Raw genomic sequence first — 14,998 nt, 5'->3', positions numbered from 1 at the left:
AAATCAATAGAATAAAGGTTAAATTGAAAAACATCTCTCAAGGACCCTTTTTTGTCCGGTATCAGTACTTTCTTGCCTTTCAAGCAAGTAGTGGCAAATTGTCTTGAGATTGTCTGATCTCCCGAGACTGTTGCTCCCTTTTGAGTTGGGAACTTCAAAGCTAAGTACCGAGTACTAATGATGGCGTTGATTTGATGTAGAAGGGGTCTTCCTAGAATGGCATTATAAGCTAACGCCATATAAATCACCATGAAGCTTTGCTGGAGTAAAACACACTTTGAAGAGGTACCCATCACAATAGGTAGTTTCAAGGCACCTTTCACTAAGACGCCCGGACCCTCAATACCAACAAGAAAAGTTTTTACTGGCGTTAGCTTCGAAGAGGGGATTCCCATTTGAACCATAACTTCTGCGGAGAGAATGTTAACTGTGGTGCCATCGTCTACCAATACCTAATGTGCCCTGTGATTATTGATAACAGTGGAAATGACGAGAGCATCTTCATGTGGAAAAGTCACTCTTCTCCATCTTCAGGGGTGAAGACCATCAGCTCGTGCCATTGAACTAATGATCTAGGAGTGGTGAAGACTTGTTTCTCATACTTCCTTTTTTTTTTTTGTTAGAATCTCCCCGGGCAGAGGATCCTCCTAAGATTACATTGATCTTAGGTAAGGCTACAATGGATTGACCAGGGTCTTATTTGCCCTACTCGGGATGAAAGTTCTTTTTCAGAAATTGACGAAGGTAGCCCTTAGCTATAAGCCTTTCAATTTCTTTTTTCAAGACATAACAATCATTTGTATCATGTCCCTTGTCTTTGTAAAATAGGCAATACTTTCTAGATATGTGTGTATTGGTGGGGGGCTTTATGGGCGAAGAATATATGACAAACTCTTTGCTTTGGATGGTTGTCAGGACTTCAGTAAGGGAGATGTTTAAAGGAGAAGCATGTACTTCAGGATAACCCAAACGTTCCCTGGTTGGTTTCTTCTAATTCCTCTTGGGATTGGTATCTCTTCTAGGAGAGCGGTCTTGTTTGGGCAAGCGACCTCGTCTAGAGAACTCTCTGATTGTTTGTCCCTGGTAAAATAGGGAGGACCAAGGCTTAGTGTACTCGCCTCCTCTACTTGGATGTGACTTTCCATGGCTTGTTTCACCTTTAGTAATCTTCTATCCAGTAGAGCGTACAACTTCTTCCACAAGGCTTTTTCCTTTACCCTACTGATAAGGGCTTTAAAAGCTACCGATTTGATCAAGTTTTCAACCTTAAGCATTTCCTCGTTGAACCTCTTCAGGTATGTTCTAGTAGACCCATCCTTCACTTGGGTGATTCCAAAGAGTTCAATGAAACTTTTTTTTGTTGGAATACTTGTATTGAAGTGTGTCACTAGCTTGGCGCAAAGATCATTAAAGCTGGTGACTGAACGTGGTTACAGGTTATTGTATCATGCCCTTACAGAAACTCTGAAAGTCATTAGGAGGATCTTGCACATGGCATGGCTATCTTGAATGACCAGCTCTAGACTTCTACATATATTTTATACATGTTTCATGGGGTCTGTGAGCCCATCGTAATTTTCTAAGGTCATTTTGGTAGCGTTGTAATCTATAGGTATGTGTGTGTTCAACACACGTCTTGATAGAGGGGAATATCTGATCTGATAAGGAGTGTAGATGTCCTCTTGGATGAATTTTTCTTCCAGATGTTTACCACTCCTACGCCTATCAGACAAGGGAACTTGATATGTGTGGTCAAAGATGGCATGATGGACGAACTGCCTCTTTCTCATGTTGCCTAAATGGGCGCTTAGAATAGCCACTTCATGCCTGAGCGTCACGAGGGTGTGAATGCTCCTTAGCTTGGCTTAATGGCCTTTGAGGTTGAGCATCCTCTAAGGGATCATTTTGCCTACACTCTTCTGGATAATGTAGTTATCTATGGACACTAGGTTGGGCCTACTGTCATGAAGTGTAGAAATGCAGCAACTTACTGAGGAGGAGCTGCAATCCATGGTGGTGGATTTTCTCTCGCTTGTTGATTCCCCAACACTGCTTGGGTGAGGAGTTGTATTTGTTCCATTAATTATTGAAAAATCGGTTGTTTGGTGGTTGGAATATATATTGTGGTAAGGAGATCAGTAACTTGTCCTATTCTAGGAGTGTCATGATTATCTGCCATTGATAAAGATAAGAAGGGAAAACAGTTACACAATAGAGTTGTATATGACTTTTTGTAAAGTTTTCTCACAGATAACGTCATTGATGAGGTTGCAAAATCCAAAATACGTAAATAAAAGGTTATTTGGTATTTGGGATAGTGGTTAATCAATATGTTAAAATACTTGAACTTCTTAATTCAAGGAACTCTAAGTTGATTATGAAAGTCTTGAATACATACAAAACCAGTCTCAATCGAAGGGAGCTTAAAGATCCTCTAATGATAAAATCGGTATCTTTATAGAAAATGTATTAAATGACTTAAAGAAGTAAATGACTTCAAAAAGCCTTAAACTCCAAGGACAAAGATGTTTGTTTTTGAGTTCTAAATTGATTAATGCTCTGAAGTCTTTATATTTTTTATCTTAAGAAGAGGAGAGTTTTTTTTGTGAACCCCTTACCTAGATGGTTTAGAGGATATTTATACCCGATGAACCTTATTGTTTTTATAAAAGGGAAAATCCAGAAAGTCCTTTGCTTTCAGTGACATGAATAAGAGGTCAATATCTCTTATATATCATTAATGAGATAGTAAGTATGGTAGGTCTCCTAAAAGACTTTATGTATACCTATAAATATAGGGAAATTATCACCTTAATATGAACAATTATTCTAGATTGAGAGATATGACGGTTTACCATGTCTTTAACACTTATATTGTAAAGGATCTACAATCAATCATAAAGCCTTAGAATTTAATAATGTCTAAATTTTTTAGGTCCAGCATGTTTGTTAGACCCATGTTATCTTGGGCTTGACTGACTGTTAAGCCCAACTACTTTAGATCTAACATGTTCGCCAGACTTACGTTACCTTGAACTTGGTAACTGTCGAGTCCAACTACCTAAGATTTGACATGTTTGTCAAACTCACGTTACCTGTACTTGGCTGACTACCAAGTTCAACAGCCTTGGGCCTGACATGTTCGTCAGATCCATGTTACCTTGAACATGGCTAACTGTCAAGCTTAAATATGTTAGGTCTAACATGTTCGCTAGAACCATATTATCTAAGACTTGACAAGGTATCTTGAATCTGACATGTTTATCAAATCAACGTTACCTTAATTTGACCGATTACAAAGTCCAACTATCTTGAACCTAGTATATTTACCATTTTCATTATTTTAATTTTTTTTAATAAAATATTAATTTATCAACACCCAATAACCAAGGGTTCAATATTAAAATCTATACATTAAAAGCAATCACACTGTATCATGAACGAATAAATGACCTATATTAGTTTTTTTTTAATTTATTCACTGGTTTTTGTTCTGTAATTTATAACAAATTAGATATGAAGTAAGAAAGACAATTATTTGCCAACTTACCATCGGAGCTTGTTAGTCCTGTCCAAAAAAAAAATATTTACAGTGAAATATCCAAGAAAAAAAAAGAAATACAAATCATTTCGTATCACACCACATCATTAATACACTATACCAATCTTCTTAGGATCCCTTTCTCACTTCATTTACGTCTATCGAAGCGGGACCACTCCCTTGTCTCTGTCCTCCACTATCTCCATGCCACGTCTCATCAGCTTCTGCATCCTCCTCCTCCACCCAATCATCTCTCTCCATAGTCTGTTGATAATATCGGACGGCCACAAACATCATAAACACTGCAAAAACGGTATATTAACATTACATGGTAGCGAAAGCTAGTTCAATTTTCACATCTGGCCAGACATAACGAATATTATTCAAAAAGTATACAAGGGGTGCCCTTACCAGCCCAAATGCGAGCAACCATTGAAGACAGGTTCCAGACGAGGGAGAAGATACCTAAAGCCACGGCCTTTTTGTGCGAGCATGACTCCCAAGCATCGCGAAATCGTCGAATCCAAAATTTACCTTCACATTGGGTTTTATTATAAAAATTAGTGAGAACACTCCAGTTGAAGCTGCAATCTTGAGCCCATATGATCAGTATTAAGGATCGTCGTTTCGCATTCCTTTTCCTTTTCCTTTCCTTATTTTTTGGGCCACTTTTCAAGCATTTTGATTAAATCTTTACCACCCTCACAAAGGAAATCAGCAGAAATGACAACCTCTAACTAGTGTGGTGAGTGTGCCCTACAATAAAAATTGTTTTTTAAAGTAGTTTTTGCATACAATTTAGACTGCATTCCCGGAACTGGAACTGGAACCTAGCTACTGTGAGCAGGAACTGGAACTGGAACTGGAACCTAGCTACTGTGACTTTGGCCAACATGCCAAAGAAGAAGAAAGAGATGCTCTGTAGTGGGTCCTACAAGAAATTGTGGTTCCTATATTATTAGGATGGTCCCACCCTTTAATCTCCATTTATATCTTATGGTTGACCAAATTAGCATCCAATACTAGAGATAATAATATCATGGTTAGATTTGGATTCTAATACGCTCTCTATTTCTTTTGGACCCATGAGATCCTCCTACGGAGGAGACATCATCTTTGTCAATAGAACCGTTACATGATGAAAACCAAGATCTGTCAGGTTTGGTAAACTATGTCAGTCTACGTTTGTGTGACTGGTGCAAGTGGGCTGTCGTTTGTGTGATCTAACGGTATAAAATCATAACTCAATGAAAGAAATATGACAGAGAAACGAAAGAGATTATAATTCGAGGATTTACCATATGCAGTTAACTGTGTGGAGTAGGAAGAGCAGACTTTTGGTACAATGAAAACGCCGAAAAAGCCTGCACAACCATAGTTTCAGTGGGGGGGAAAGGGTGAAAGAACATGCAGGGAATTTAAGAGGTTCCCCTTCGGTTTTGAAGCCAAGGAAACATTTCAAGAATTACTGCAGGCTGTGGAAATTAATGTAAATTTCGTTTACCAAGTGCTAAAGGGAACCCTTTTGCTTAAGATGAGTTGTTGCTTCTTCTCGTTTATTATTTCTAAATTTCTGAAATTAGACAAATGAAAAGGAAACCTACCCAATTTTGCCATCTTCCAGATGGTTATGGAGCTGCCACACCTGGCAAGAACAAAGAGTAGCACTGCCATCTGCCATTGTCACAGACTCGTAATGCATCAGCTTTTTGAGCCTCTCTCAAATGGACATAAAAGTAATCAAACTCAAACAAGGGAACTTGCCTTCATTGTAGTGGAAGGATCACCAGAAAAAAGGGCTCTAATTTTCAACAAGCACTCGTTTAAGTAAGGCAGAACCAATTTTAATAACCAAATTGCCTCACCTTCACCCACCACATAGCTTCTATCATCATCTATATCTATAACTCCCCTGAATTTCAACAAGAAAAAGGTATAATTAAAAACCAATGGCACTAACTAATCAGGTGTTTTTTTTTTATCTTGTTTTGTTGACTATTGTACTAGGGATTTACCTGCAAATAAGTGATCTATACAGAAAAATGGTAGCAAGATAAACAAGACCCAGGTAGGAAATCACAGAAATGAAACTGCAAAAGAAATGATCAAGCAGAGTTTAGTATAGATATATGCCTTAAAACAGAGTAAATGCAGTAAGCAGGCAAGTCAACTTAGAATTCAGTGTTCTTGTTTTATTTGCAGTATCTAACCTGACATTGAGATCTTTAGAGTAGGAGGATGAGATTATGATAAATGTGCCCAATCCAAAGGCTAATGCAGATCTCGATAGGTCTCTCCACATTACTAAATCCACTGAAAACCCCTCAAAGAACAACCAAATTCAGAGAATTTCGTGTCAAACTAGTTGATCAAAAATAGTACAGAGTAAAAGGAATTTAGCTTTCCAAGAAATGATTAACTCACCCAGGTTTTGAAGCTTGCTATGCCTACGAGTTTCTTTGAAACTCTGGTATTCATTAGCAACTGGAATTGCTAGCAGAAAGTGTGGCAAAAAAAATAAATGAAGCAATCCCAACAAAGACAACAATTCAATGAATAAATAGATTAGTAAAGCATACTTACAAGGAGAAGCAGCAGCCTTTGCAAGATTTTGATAAAGTGTTGCTCTTCTTAACACAGGAGGAGGTTGTTTATTCACATCTGAAGAAGTTGGTGCTGTTCTGTTGTTAAATCGCTCAACTTTTTTCACTTCACTCACTACCTTCTTAGGTTTCTCTTCAGGTGTGCTAAACTCCACTTTCTTAGGTTTCTGCCCAGGAGTGCTGACCTCCACTTTCTTAGGTTTATGTTGAGGCGTGCCGACTTCCACTCTCCTAGGCTTCTGTTCTGCTATACAAATCTCCATCTTCTTAGGCTTTTGTTCTGCTACATTTGTTTCAACCTTCTTAGGCCTCTCTTCTGGTATCTTAATCTCCTTAATATCTAAGGTTTTCTTTTCAATCTCGATCTCAATTTCTTCCTCTTCTTCGTCTCCCTCAAATTCATCATCACCAGGAGGAGGATTATATACCAAAAGATCAGGAGCTGGTTTCTTTATTAACTCATTGGTTTCGCTACTAGAAATTACCTTTTCTTGGCACATACCAAACTCTTCACAAGTTTCCTCAGATCCAGTCTCCTCGATTTCAGGTGGGCTCTTCTCAATTCGATTAACCGATTCATTCAGTACCTTGTCAGGTTCTGACTTTGCCTTCCTTAACTGAACTGAATTACTTTCATCCCCACCATCAGGTACAGGATCTTTACCGATACCAGATTGCTTTGAAACCTTAACAGAATCAGATTTTACTTTCCTTAATTCTACATCATACTCAAAAACCTCTCTTAAGTCAGATCTTTGTTTCCTTGTCTGACTTGGGCTATTCTCATTTTCATCAACAGAAACACCAACCTCTCTATTTGCTTCAGAACTTCCTTTCTTGACCTGAATTGGACTTCCATCAAGCTCTTTACTTACTTTCTCGACCTGAATAAAGCTTTTATCAATACCATCAACAGACAACCTAAGCTCTTTATTACTCCCTTCAGATCTCCCCTTTCTTGCCTGAGCTGGACTTTTCCTGATTCCATCGACCGAAACACTCAACTCTTTACACTGCACTTCACTAGTTTTTCCCCTTGCAATCTGAATTGGACCTTCAAAGATCTCAGATTTCCAAGTCTTTCTCTTGCCACTCACAGCCACACCAGTACTTATACCAGTTTGTCCTCCTCCTCTCTTTACAATCTTTTTTGCAGTATCTCCATTACTACTTCTACTCTCTTCAACATTCTCTTCTCCGTTAAATACCTTAATTCCACCTTTAACTTCATCAAGTTTCATTCTGCTCTCCCACACAGAACCTGCTACAACACTTGTTTTAACCCCAGCTCTTCTCCTACTCACATCCATTTTGGACCCTTTTTATCCTATCTATTCTTCTCAATTGTAATCATGTGCCCCTCGGTCATGAGTGATAATCTTGGGCATGAGTCTTTAAGCTCAATATATAGCACTTGTTGGTGATGTTAGATGCATTTTGGATCCCTTTTAACTTTTGCAAAGAGAAAGACAGGACAGAGAGAGAATTGAAGGTTGTGTAGTAAGAGATGCGGGGGTTGGTTGTTACTAAGCTTTCTTTTTTCACTAGTGTATGATCGCTGGATCTCTCTATATATTGATGGGAAAAAAAAAAAGAGAAAAAAGAGAAGAATCTGGTGGGGTTAAATGATCTGGGTGTTAAGGATGAAGACCCCTCTCTCTCTCTTTTCGCTGCTTTTCTTTTCTTTCTTTTGAGGGGTATTTATTCCTTCACTCTTGTGCCTCGCCTCAGGATCTATGTGGATAGCACTGCAACCGAGGATCAAAATCCTCAAATTCATTAGTTTCACATGCAAACACAGACGCTGCCCTTAAAGGAGTGTCAAAGCTGTGCTCTTTGCTGCATTTTGGCTAATTTGTCTGGGAGCAAGGCAAAAGAAAGATACGTGTGGTGCTGAAGACTGCAGTTCGTTAGGTGAAATTCTTCAAACCCATTAATGTAGTATGTGAAATTGGTCTTTGTATAAGATTTAACCAGATACTGTTTAGTTGTTGTCATAATATTTTTAAAAAAATATTTTAAAATAATATATTTTTTATTTTTTAAATTTATTTTTGATATTATCATATGAAAATAATTTAAAAACAAAAAATAAAATTTTTTTATTTTTTAAAAAATATTTTTAAAATATAAAAACAAACATATTTTTAAATTGATTAGATATGCTAGATGGTGTACCAGGCCAAAAAAATCTTCTAAAAAAATTCAGGTATTACTAATGTGTTTTCCATAATGAAGAAAAATCTATGACTTGAGTCTTTCAATAAATTCATTTCATTAAATTATATAATAAAAAAAGCAATCATGGTAAATAAACCTAACTAAAAAAAATTGATTATGATGACATACACAAAAACAACACCTATAAATATTGTAATATGATTTTTATAATCCAAAGTTAAAATTAAAGCCCCGTTTGTTTTATAAAAAGTAATTTTCTGAAAATCATTTTTGTATATTTATTTACCTTTAGAAAAGTTGATCAATGAAAATATTTTTCAGTTAAAGAAAAATTTGGCTTGGTTTTCAGGAAAGTGTTTTCTTTTTATTTTGGATAGAAAATATTTTTTAAAAGTTGTGAGAAATTCAGAAATGTCTTTTTATTTGTTTATTATATCAAATTTAGTCATCAATCTTCTGATTGCTATATATTTTGTTTTGAATTTTTTTTTCAATTTCATCCCTTAAAATTTGATTTTTATATCAACTTTGGTTCTTATTATTTTAATTGTTATTTGCTTTTTGTTTTATCATTTTCTTAATTGAAATTTTTTATCTATCAGATTTGATCTTCGTTTTTTTTATTGCTATTTATTTTATTTGAAATAATTTATGAAATATATTTTTTGTATTTCATCATCCTTCAACCTTTTTATCTGTAAGATTTGGTCCTCGTTCTTTTAATAAACTTGAAAAAAAAATCAAAACATTAATAAGTTATTTTTCAGCTCATTTTCAATAACATAACTAAATACTGGAAAATTGTTTTCCAACTTATTTTTTATGATACTATCAAACATCAAAAAATAATTCACTTTTCAGGAATTCACTTTCCAAAATAAAACTATTTTCCAACAAGCAAACGAGGTCTAAATAGAATTCAATAAAATAACATATAGAAATACATCTTTAATTAATCTAATAATATTAAAAATATATTAATTAACAAAATATTGAACGACAAAACGGGAAAAATATTCAATCTTTAAGAAAGAAAGAAAATAATTTAGTCAACCCGATTTACATTGTCAAACACGGGACTTAGGTCATGAGACTGGAACATCCCTGTAAAAACCAAATAAAAAAATTATAATGTTCAATTCCTAGCCAAACCAATGTTTAAGGAAAAATTGAAAAAAAAGATTAAAAAAAAAATCCATCTCAAGTTAACCCATGTTAGTTTGTCAATATCGATCTAAGTTGTGAGATCAGCATAACCTAATAAAAGGAAAATCATAAAAAATAAAATATGAAGCCCAAGTCACAAACAACTCAATGTAGATAGATGAAATTGAAAAAAATCAATTAACAAAAAAGACAAAAAAAAAAAGATCATAGTAAACCTCGGTAAACTTGTCAAACCTATGACCCAGGCCATGAGATCGGGAAATCCTTATGGAAAACAAACGAAAAAAATCATGAAACTCAATTCCTAACCAACCCAATATTGAAGGATGAAATTGAAAAAAAAAATTATGCTAAAAATAATAATCAAAAGAATAAGGATCAAATTTAACATTAAAATAAATTGGCGGCCCTCTTTTCTAATTTGAAGAGTGTAAGGTGTGGAAATCACTGAGAAGGGAGGGAAAAGAGAGAGAAAAATAAAAAGAAAACGAATAGGTTGTTAGAGCTACACCATTAACACATACCACCCCATAATGTAACCACCGTTGAGACAATTCTAATTGCACCAGTGAAGACCCTCTTTGGAGGCCAGAGAAGACTCATAGCAAGGTTGTTAAAATCGTGTTTTGACTCGTAAAATCGTACGATTTTACGAGTCAAAACATGCTTTGCGTGTTGAATCGTTTGGAAAAATCAAAAATGGGTGAAATCGGGTTGAAATCGGGTGAAATCGTTAAAATCGGGTGAAATCGTATAGAATCGTGATTTCAGGACCGATTGAACGATTTCACCAATATGCATAAACTGAAGTAAATGTTTCTCCCATGCTCCAGTTGTCCGGCGCCTATTGGCTGGCTAAATGCACAGTCACTCCAAATCTTCACTCCAGTCATCGCGCCAGATCGCATTTTGGGTGTTTCTTCCTTTTCACTGAATAAAAATCCCTAATCTCCTTCTCTATTAACCAACCGGCTACCACAAAAGCGGCGACGATCAGTCTAGTCTTCACTCCAGTGACCCAGTCATTGGTCCGGTCTTCACTCCAGTCATCAGTCCAGTCTTCACTCCAGTCACCAGTGCTCACGGTCACGGCTTCCTTTTCATCAACAGCGGCGAGGCAGCGACGATCTCCTTTATTTCTCATCATCAACAGCTCACGGCTTCCTCTTCAATCTTCATCAACAGCGGCAAGCCGACAACGATCTTCTTTCTTTCCCATCATCAACAGCTCACGGCTTCCTCTTCATCAACAACAGCAGGCGACATCGTTCTCCTCTTCAGCCTTCATCATCAACGGCTTCCTCTTCACCGTAAGTTGCTCCCCTGTATCTTCAGCCTTCATGTGATTGCCCATGATGTAATATTCCCCTGTGTAGGCCTTCAAAATGTTAAACTGTAATAGTGTAATATTCCCCTGTACAGATGTTGATGAATTGAATTGATGGAATGATTTTATAATGTTTTGCTTAGTATGATGAATTGAATTGATGGAATGATTTAATGATTTTAGTGTAAAGCTGATGTTTTGCTTAGTATCCTGATCAAGGTCCTTTCATCGAAATCCATCAGTATTGCCCCGGATAGGATTCCTGATAATGTTTTGTAAAACTGTAAAAGCATTGAGTTCGTTTAGTATGATGAATTGATGGAATGATTTTAATGGAATGTGTTGGCTTGATTGAATGTGTCTGTGGAATGTGGAAATTAAAATGTGTCTCTGCCTGATTGAAATTGGAATGTGTCTCTGCCTGATTTTACAAAAACATTAATTGTATAGTATATGTATTGAAGCAGATTGAAAGTATTATAGTTTTGTGAATTGTAATATATAACAAAAAGTTTGTTAATTATTAATTAATAAAAAAGCTATTTAAATTATGTATGAATTTTTATTTGAACCATGTATTTTAAAGTACTATGAATTTTTATTTGAAGCATGAATTTTTTTTTAATGTATTTTAAAATTCCTTACGATTTTACGATTTGTTTTTACGATCCGAGTTTGTTTTGCATTTTTCGTGCCGAGTCAAAATCGCGATTTTAACAACCTTGACTCATAGCCAACAAAGCGTGGTGTCATTCCCCCACATGTTGGCACATGTAACACACATGCTATCTATTGTTACCCTTTGATTATTGACATGGCTAGTAAAAGGGTTGGAAATTTGATTTTTTTTTAAAAAAAATAATCCCTAAAGTCTAGATTGTTTTGAATCAACAAAATTGAATTTAATTTTTTCAAATTGAGCATCAACTGAGTATTGGATTTTTTTCTCGACACTGCAAAGACCCAATACTAAGTTAACCGAAATAAATTATCAAGTCTAAGCCTAAATCAATATAGTATAAAAGGATAAAATTAAAAAAAGAAGAAGAAGTTAAGCTACCCAAAAAAACAATTGAAAAATAAAAAATACAATGCTCTGTGCACATTGTGAGTAGGGTCACAGTGAGTAAAACTAAGCCCTTTTGGGTTTTTTTTATAATAATTACATAAAACATCAAAGGGCATGGCCTTTTTACTGTGCACACAACATTATTCACCTTCTAGCATTTTACTTTGAACTTATTGTTTAAGATTTTTTTTCAATTTGATCCTCAAACCTTTTTTTATACGATTGTATCTTTTTTAGGCCAAGTTTGCAATTGAATTAAATTTATTAATTAAGGATAAAATTAAAAGTTTTGGGATCAAATTAGAAAATACACCACAAATGGTTGATGGTTTCAAAATTCACACAAAATTTTAATTTAGTCCTCATATTTTAAAAATTATACATATTTGGTTCCTCGATATTCTTTCAATTAAATTTTGGTACAAAAGTTCAATTTTGTTATTTTATAATCTTTGGTTTGAGAGAGAGGAGAGAGAGATCGCTAGATTCTAGCACTAAAGAGAGAAAAACATTGATGGTGATGATTTCAGCCACCAAAACAGTCAATCATTGAGTCAAATGGTCTCATTTAATGAGAGGAGTTCATATTAGAAACTTTTTTTTGCCTTGAAAGTGCCTAAAAAATTATATATGGATCAAATGATCTCATTTTTTGTTGCGGGTTGATTTTAGGTTTTGAAATGAGTTTTTAGGTTTTATGAGGTTATATAAAGATTTATCATGGTTTCTAGGGTGTTTTCTAACTGTTTTGGGTTAAAAAAACCTTCAAACTTGATTTTCCAGCCACTATAATGGCCGAAATCTAGGTAAAATTAGACGACGCCTTGTTTGCCATAGCAGGCGACGCGTCGTCTGTTTTTTTTTAATCAAAAACAATTACGGCGAACAACATGTTGTCTACCTTAGATGCAATAGAAAAAAATATTGGAGCCCAAGTGCGTAGGCCCTAACAAAATGGGTCAGACCTAGTAGCGCCTAGCCTTTTTTTCTAATTTATTTTAATTTCATGTTTTTTTATATTTTTTTTCAAAAATATTTTTTTTATTTTAAAAAATAAAGCTCATCTATATAAAAGATAAAAAAAAATTATAGATGAATAAAAACATCTCCTCAAAAATTAAATATATATAAAATAACTAAAAATAATCGTCATTTAAAAGAAGCTATATAAACAAAACAAAAAAGAGAATTCAAATAATATTTCTAATATGTATAACCTTGCATAATATTTTTATTTTATTTTATTCAATTAATTTAATGTATGTGTCTATTTCTATTATCGTTTTATTGAATAAAAATATTATTTTAGTAAATAAATTTAGCAAACACAACTAGGTAAATATCTTGCCTTGCGAGATTAAATATTTTGGTGTACACATATCTCTTGATTTTTCCAGTTTTATTTTTAGTTATTATTTATGATTTTATTTATTAACATATATAGTTTTCAATTTATTTGATTATATATATATGTATAATTTTGTTTTATTTTCATTTAATATTTTTTTAATTACAAAAACACAAAAAAATTGTATATATAACTTTTTTATAGATTAAAAAATATCTGACACATCGTGGGTCAAATAATTAATAAAATAATAATGTGTCTCTTTCTTCAATACCATATGCTATGGTGCTATATGGCATATCATTTTTTTTTAAGAAAAAAAAGGCTTAAGTCAATGAGCATTTGTCAAAGATTATGTCCTTTAAACACTTCATCGAAGATAGAGGTGGATTGATGTTTCTAATTGGAGCAAATGGAATAAATGGATGTTTCAAACAGCTGATGAGGGTATATGTAATGCCGATTATTTTCGGTTCGGTTTAGTTTTTATAAAAAAAAAAGTAATTAAATTAAATTTTTTTAAAAAAACCGAAACCGGTTCAAACCTGTTTTGCTCGGGTTTTTTTCTGGTTTTTTTCGGTTTGGGTTCGATTTGGTTTTTTCGGTTTCAGGCTTATAAAACATAAACCGAACCGAACCGGTTGGTTTTTTCAAAATTTTAATCGGTTTAATCAGTTTTTTTTTACGGTTCGGTTTTTTCAATTATTTTTTTTTCTGGTTTTCTCGATTTAATCAAGTTTTCGGTTTTTTTACTCACCCCTGATCATGACTAATTACATATGAATAATTTATGGACAGGAGCTTATTTTAGTGATACTTGTTCTTGCCAAAAAAAGAAGAAGGAGGAAGGTCAAATTTCGATTTAGTTTTTTCAATCAACTGTCCAAAATCTCATGGAACTTTCAATAAATCGAAAAAAAGTGATATTTTGATTGGTTTTACTTTTATCAAGGTGACAAGTCTTATCCAATAATTATCATTAGAAGGTCTCATAAAATATACTATTATTAACAAAATTGGTTCAACGATAATACGTTGGTTCATGTTGTCACAAGAGTTTAATTTTATGTAAATCAATTTTTAATTTAAGAGCAACATGGTAAATTTATAACATTGCTTTTTTCTTTATTATCTTATATCAAACAAAAAAAAAAAAAAGTGAGACTGAATTGAAGTAACTAGTCGTAAACCTGCGCTACACATTTTATAGCAAGAAGAAAAATCCGCGAGTCGGCCATAGACTTGATTGGATGAAATGAATTGATTTTGTTTTAATTAGATGATAGGAAAAAAAATAGAGAGACGAGCCAAACTTTTTAAAAAATGATTACGTTAACTTGGAAGAAAATATTTTTTCAAAAAGGACAATTGATGCAACTCAATTTCAACCCATTAAATACATATCAATAAAATTAGATAAAAACAAAGAACAAAAAATACCTCGATTCAACCCGAGTTAGTATGACTAACCTATAATCTGAGTATAAGGGTTGAGTCAACCCGGGTTAATTCGTCAAACCTGCAGCCTAGATCATGAAACCTGAAAAACCTGATAGAAAAGAAAACAAAGAAAATCACAAAACCTGTCTTTCTTAAATAAAAAAATCAATGTCAAATAATGAAAAGTTGAAAGTTGAAAAGAAAATACAAAAAGATGTCAACACGCGTTAATTTTCAAACTCGTGACCTAGATTATTAGACCAAAAGCGCTCTATTTAGAAAAGTCATAAATCTCAATTTTCAACCAATCAAATATTGAACC

At 34.0% G+C, this 14,998-nt stretch overlaps 1 protein-coding gene across 2 annotated transcripts; it reads right to left on the bottom strand.

Moving 5' to 3' along the window:
- Positions 1-3,437: 3,437 nt before the first annotated feature.
- LOC7485237 (reticulon-like protein B21) lies at positions 3,438-8,078 on the bottom strand. Of its 2 annotated transcripts, none has more exons than XM_024604000.2 (9): positions 6,125-8,078; positions 5,966-6,025; positions 5,752-5,854; positions 5,557-5,631; positions 5,306-5,453; positions 5,146-5,215; positions 4,840-4,905; positions 3,953-4,075; positions 3,438-3,843 (listed from the first exon to the last, which is right to left on the bottom strand). In XM_024604000.2, the coding sequence occupies exons 1-9, from the start codon at positions 7,452-7,454 to the stop codon at positions 3,671-3,673; spliced, it is 2,148 nt and encodes a 715-aa protein (XP_024459768.1). In that variant the 5' UTR covers positions 7,455-8,078; the 3' UTR covers positions 3,438-3,670. The 2 variants fall into 2 exon arrangements, with proteins under 2 accessions (XP_024459768.1, XP_024459767.1); XM_024603999.2 differs by having other exon boundaries at positions 5,966-6,034; positions 6,125-8,077.
- Positions 8,079-14,998: the final 6,920 nt, after the last annotated feature.

This window comes from Populus trichocarpa, chromosome 6 (genome assembly GCF_000002775.5).
Source record: "Populus trichocarpa isolate Nisqually-1 chromosome 6, P.trichocarpa_v4.1, whole genome shotgun sequence".
Lineage (NCBI taxonomy): Eukaryota > Viridiplantae > Streptophyta > Magnoliopsida > Malpighiales > Salicaceae > Populus > Populus trichocarpa.
This window is presented reverse-complemented; position numbering and strand designations above follow the sequence as displayed.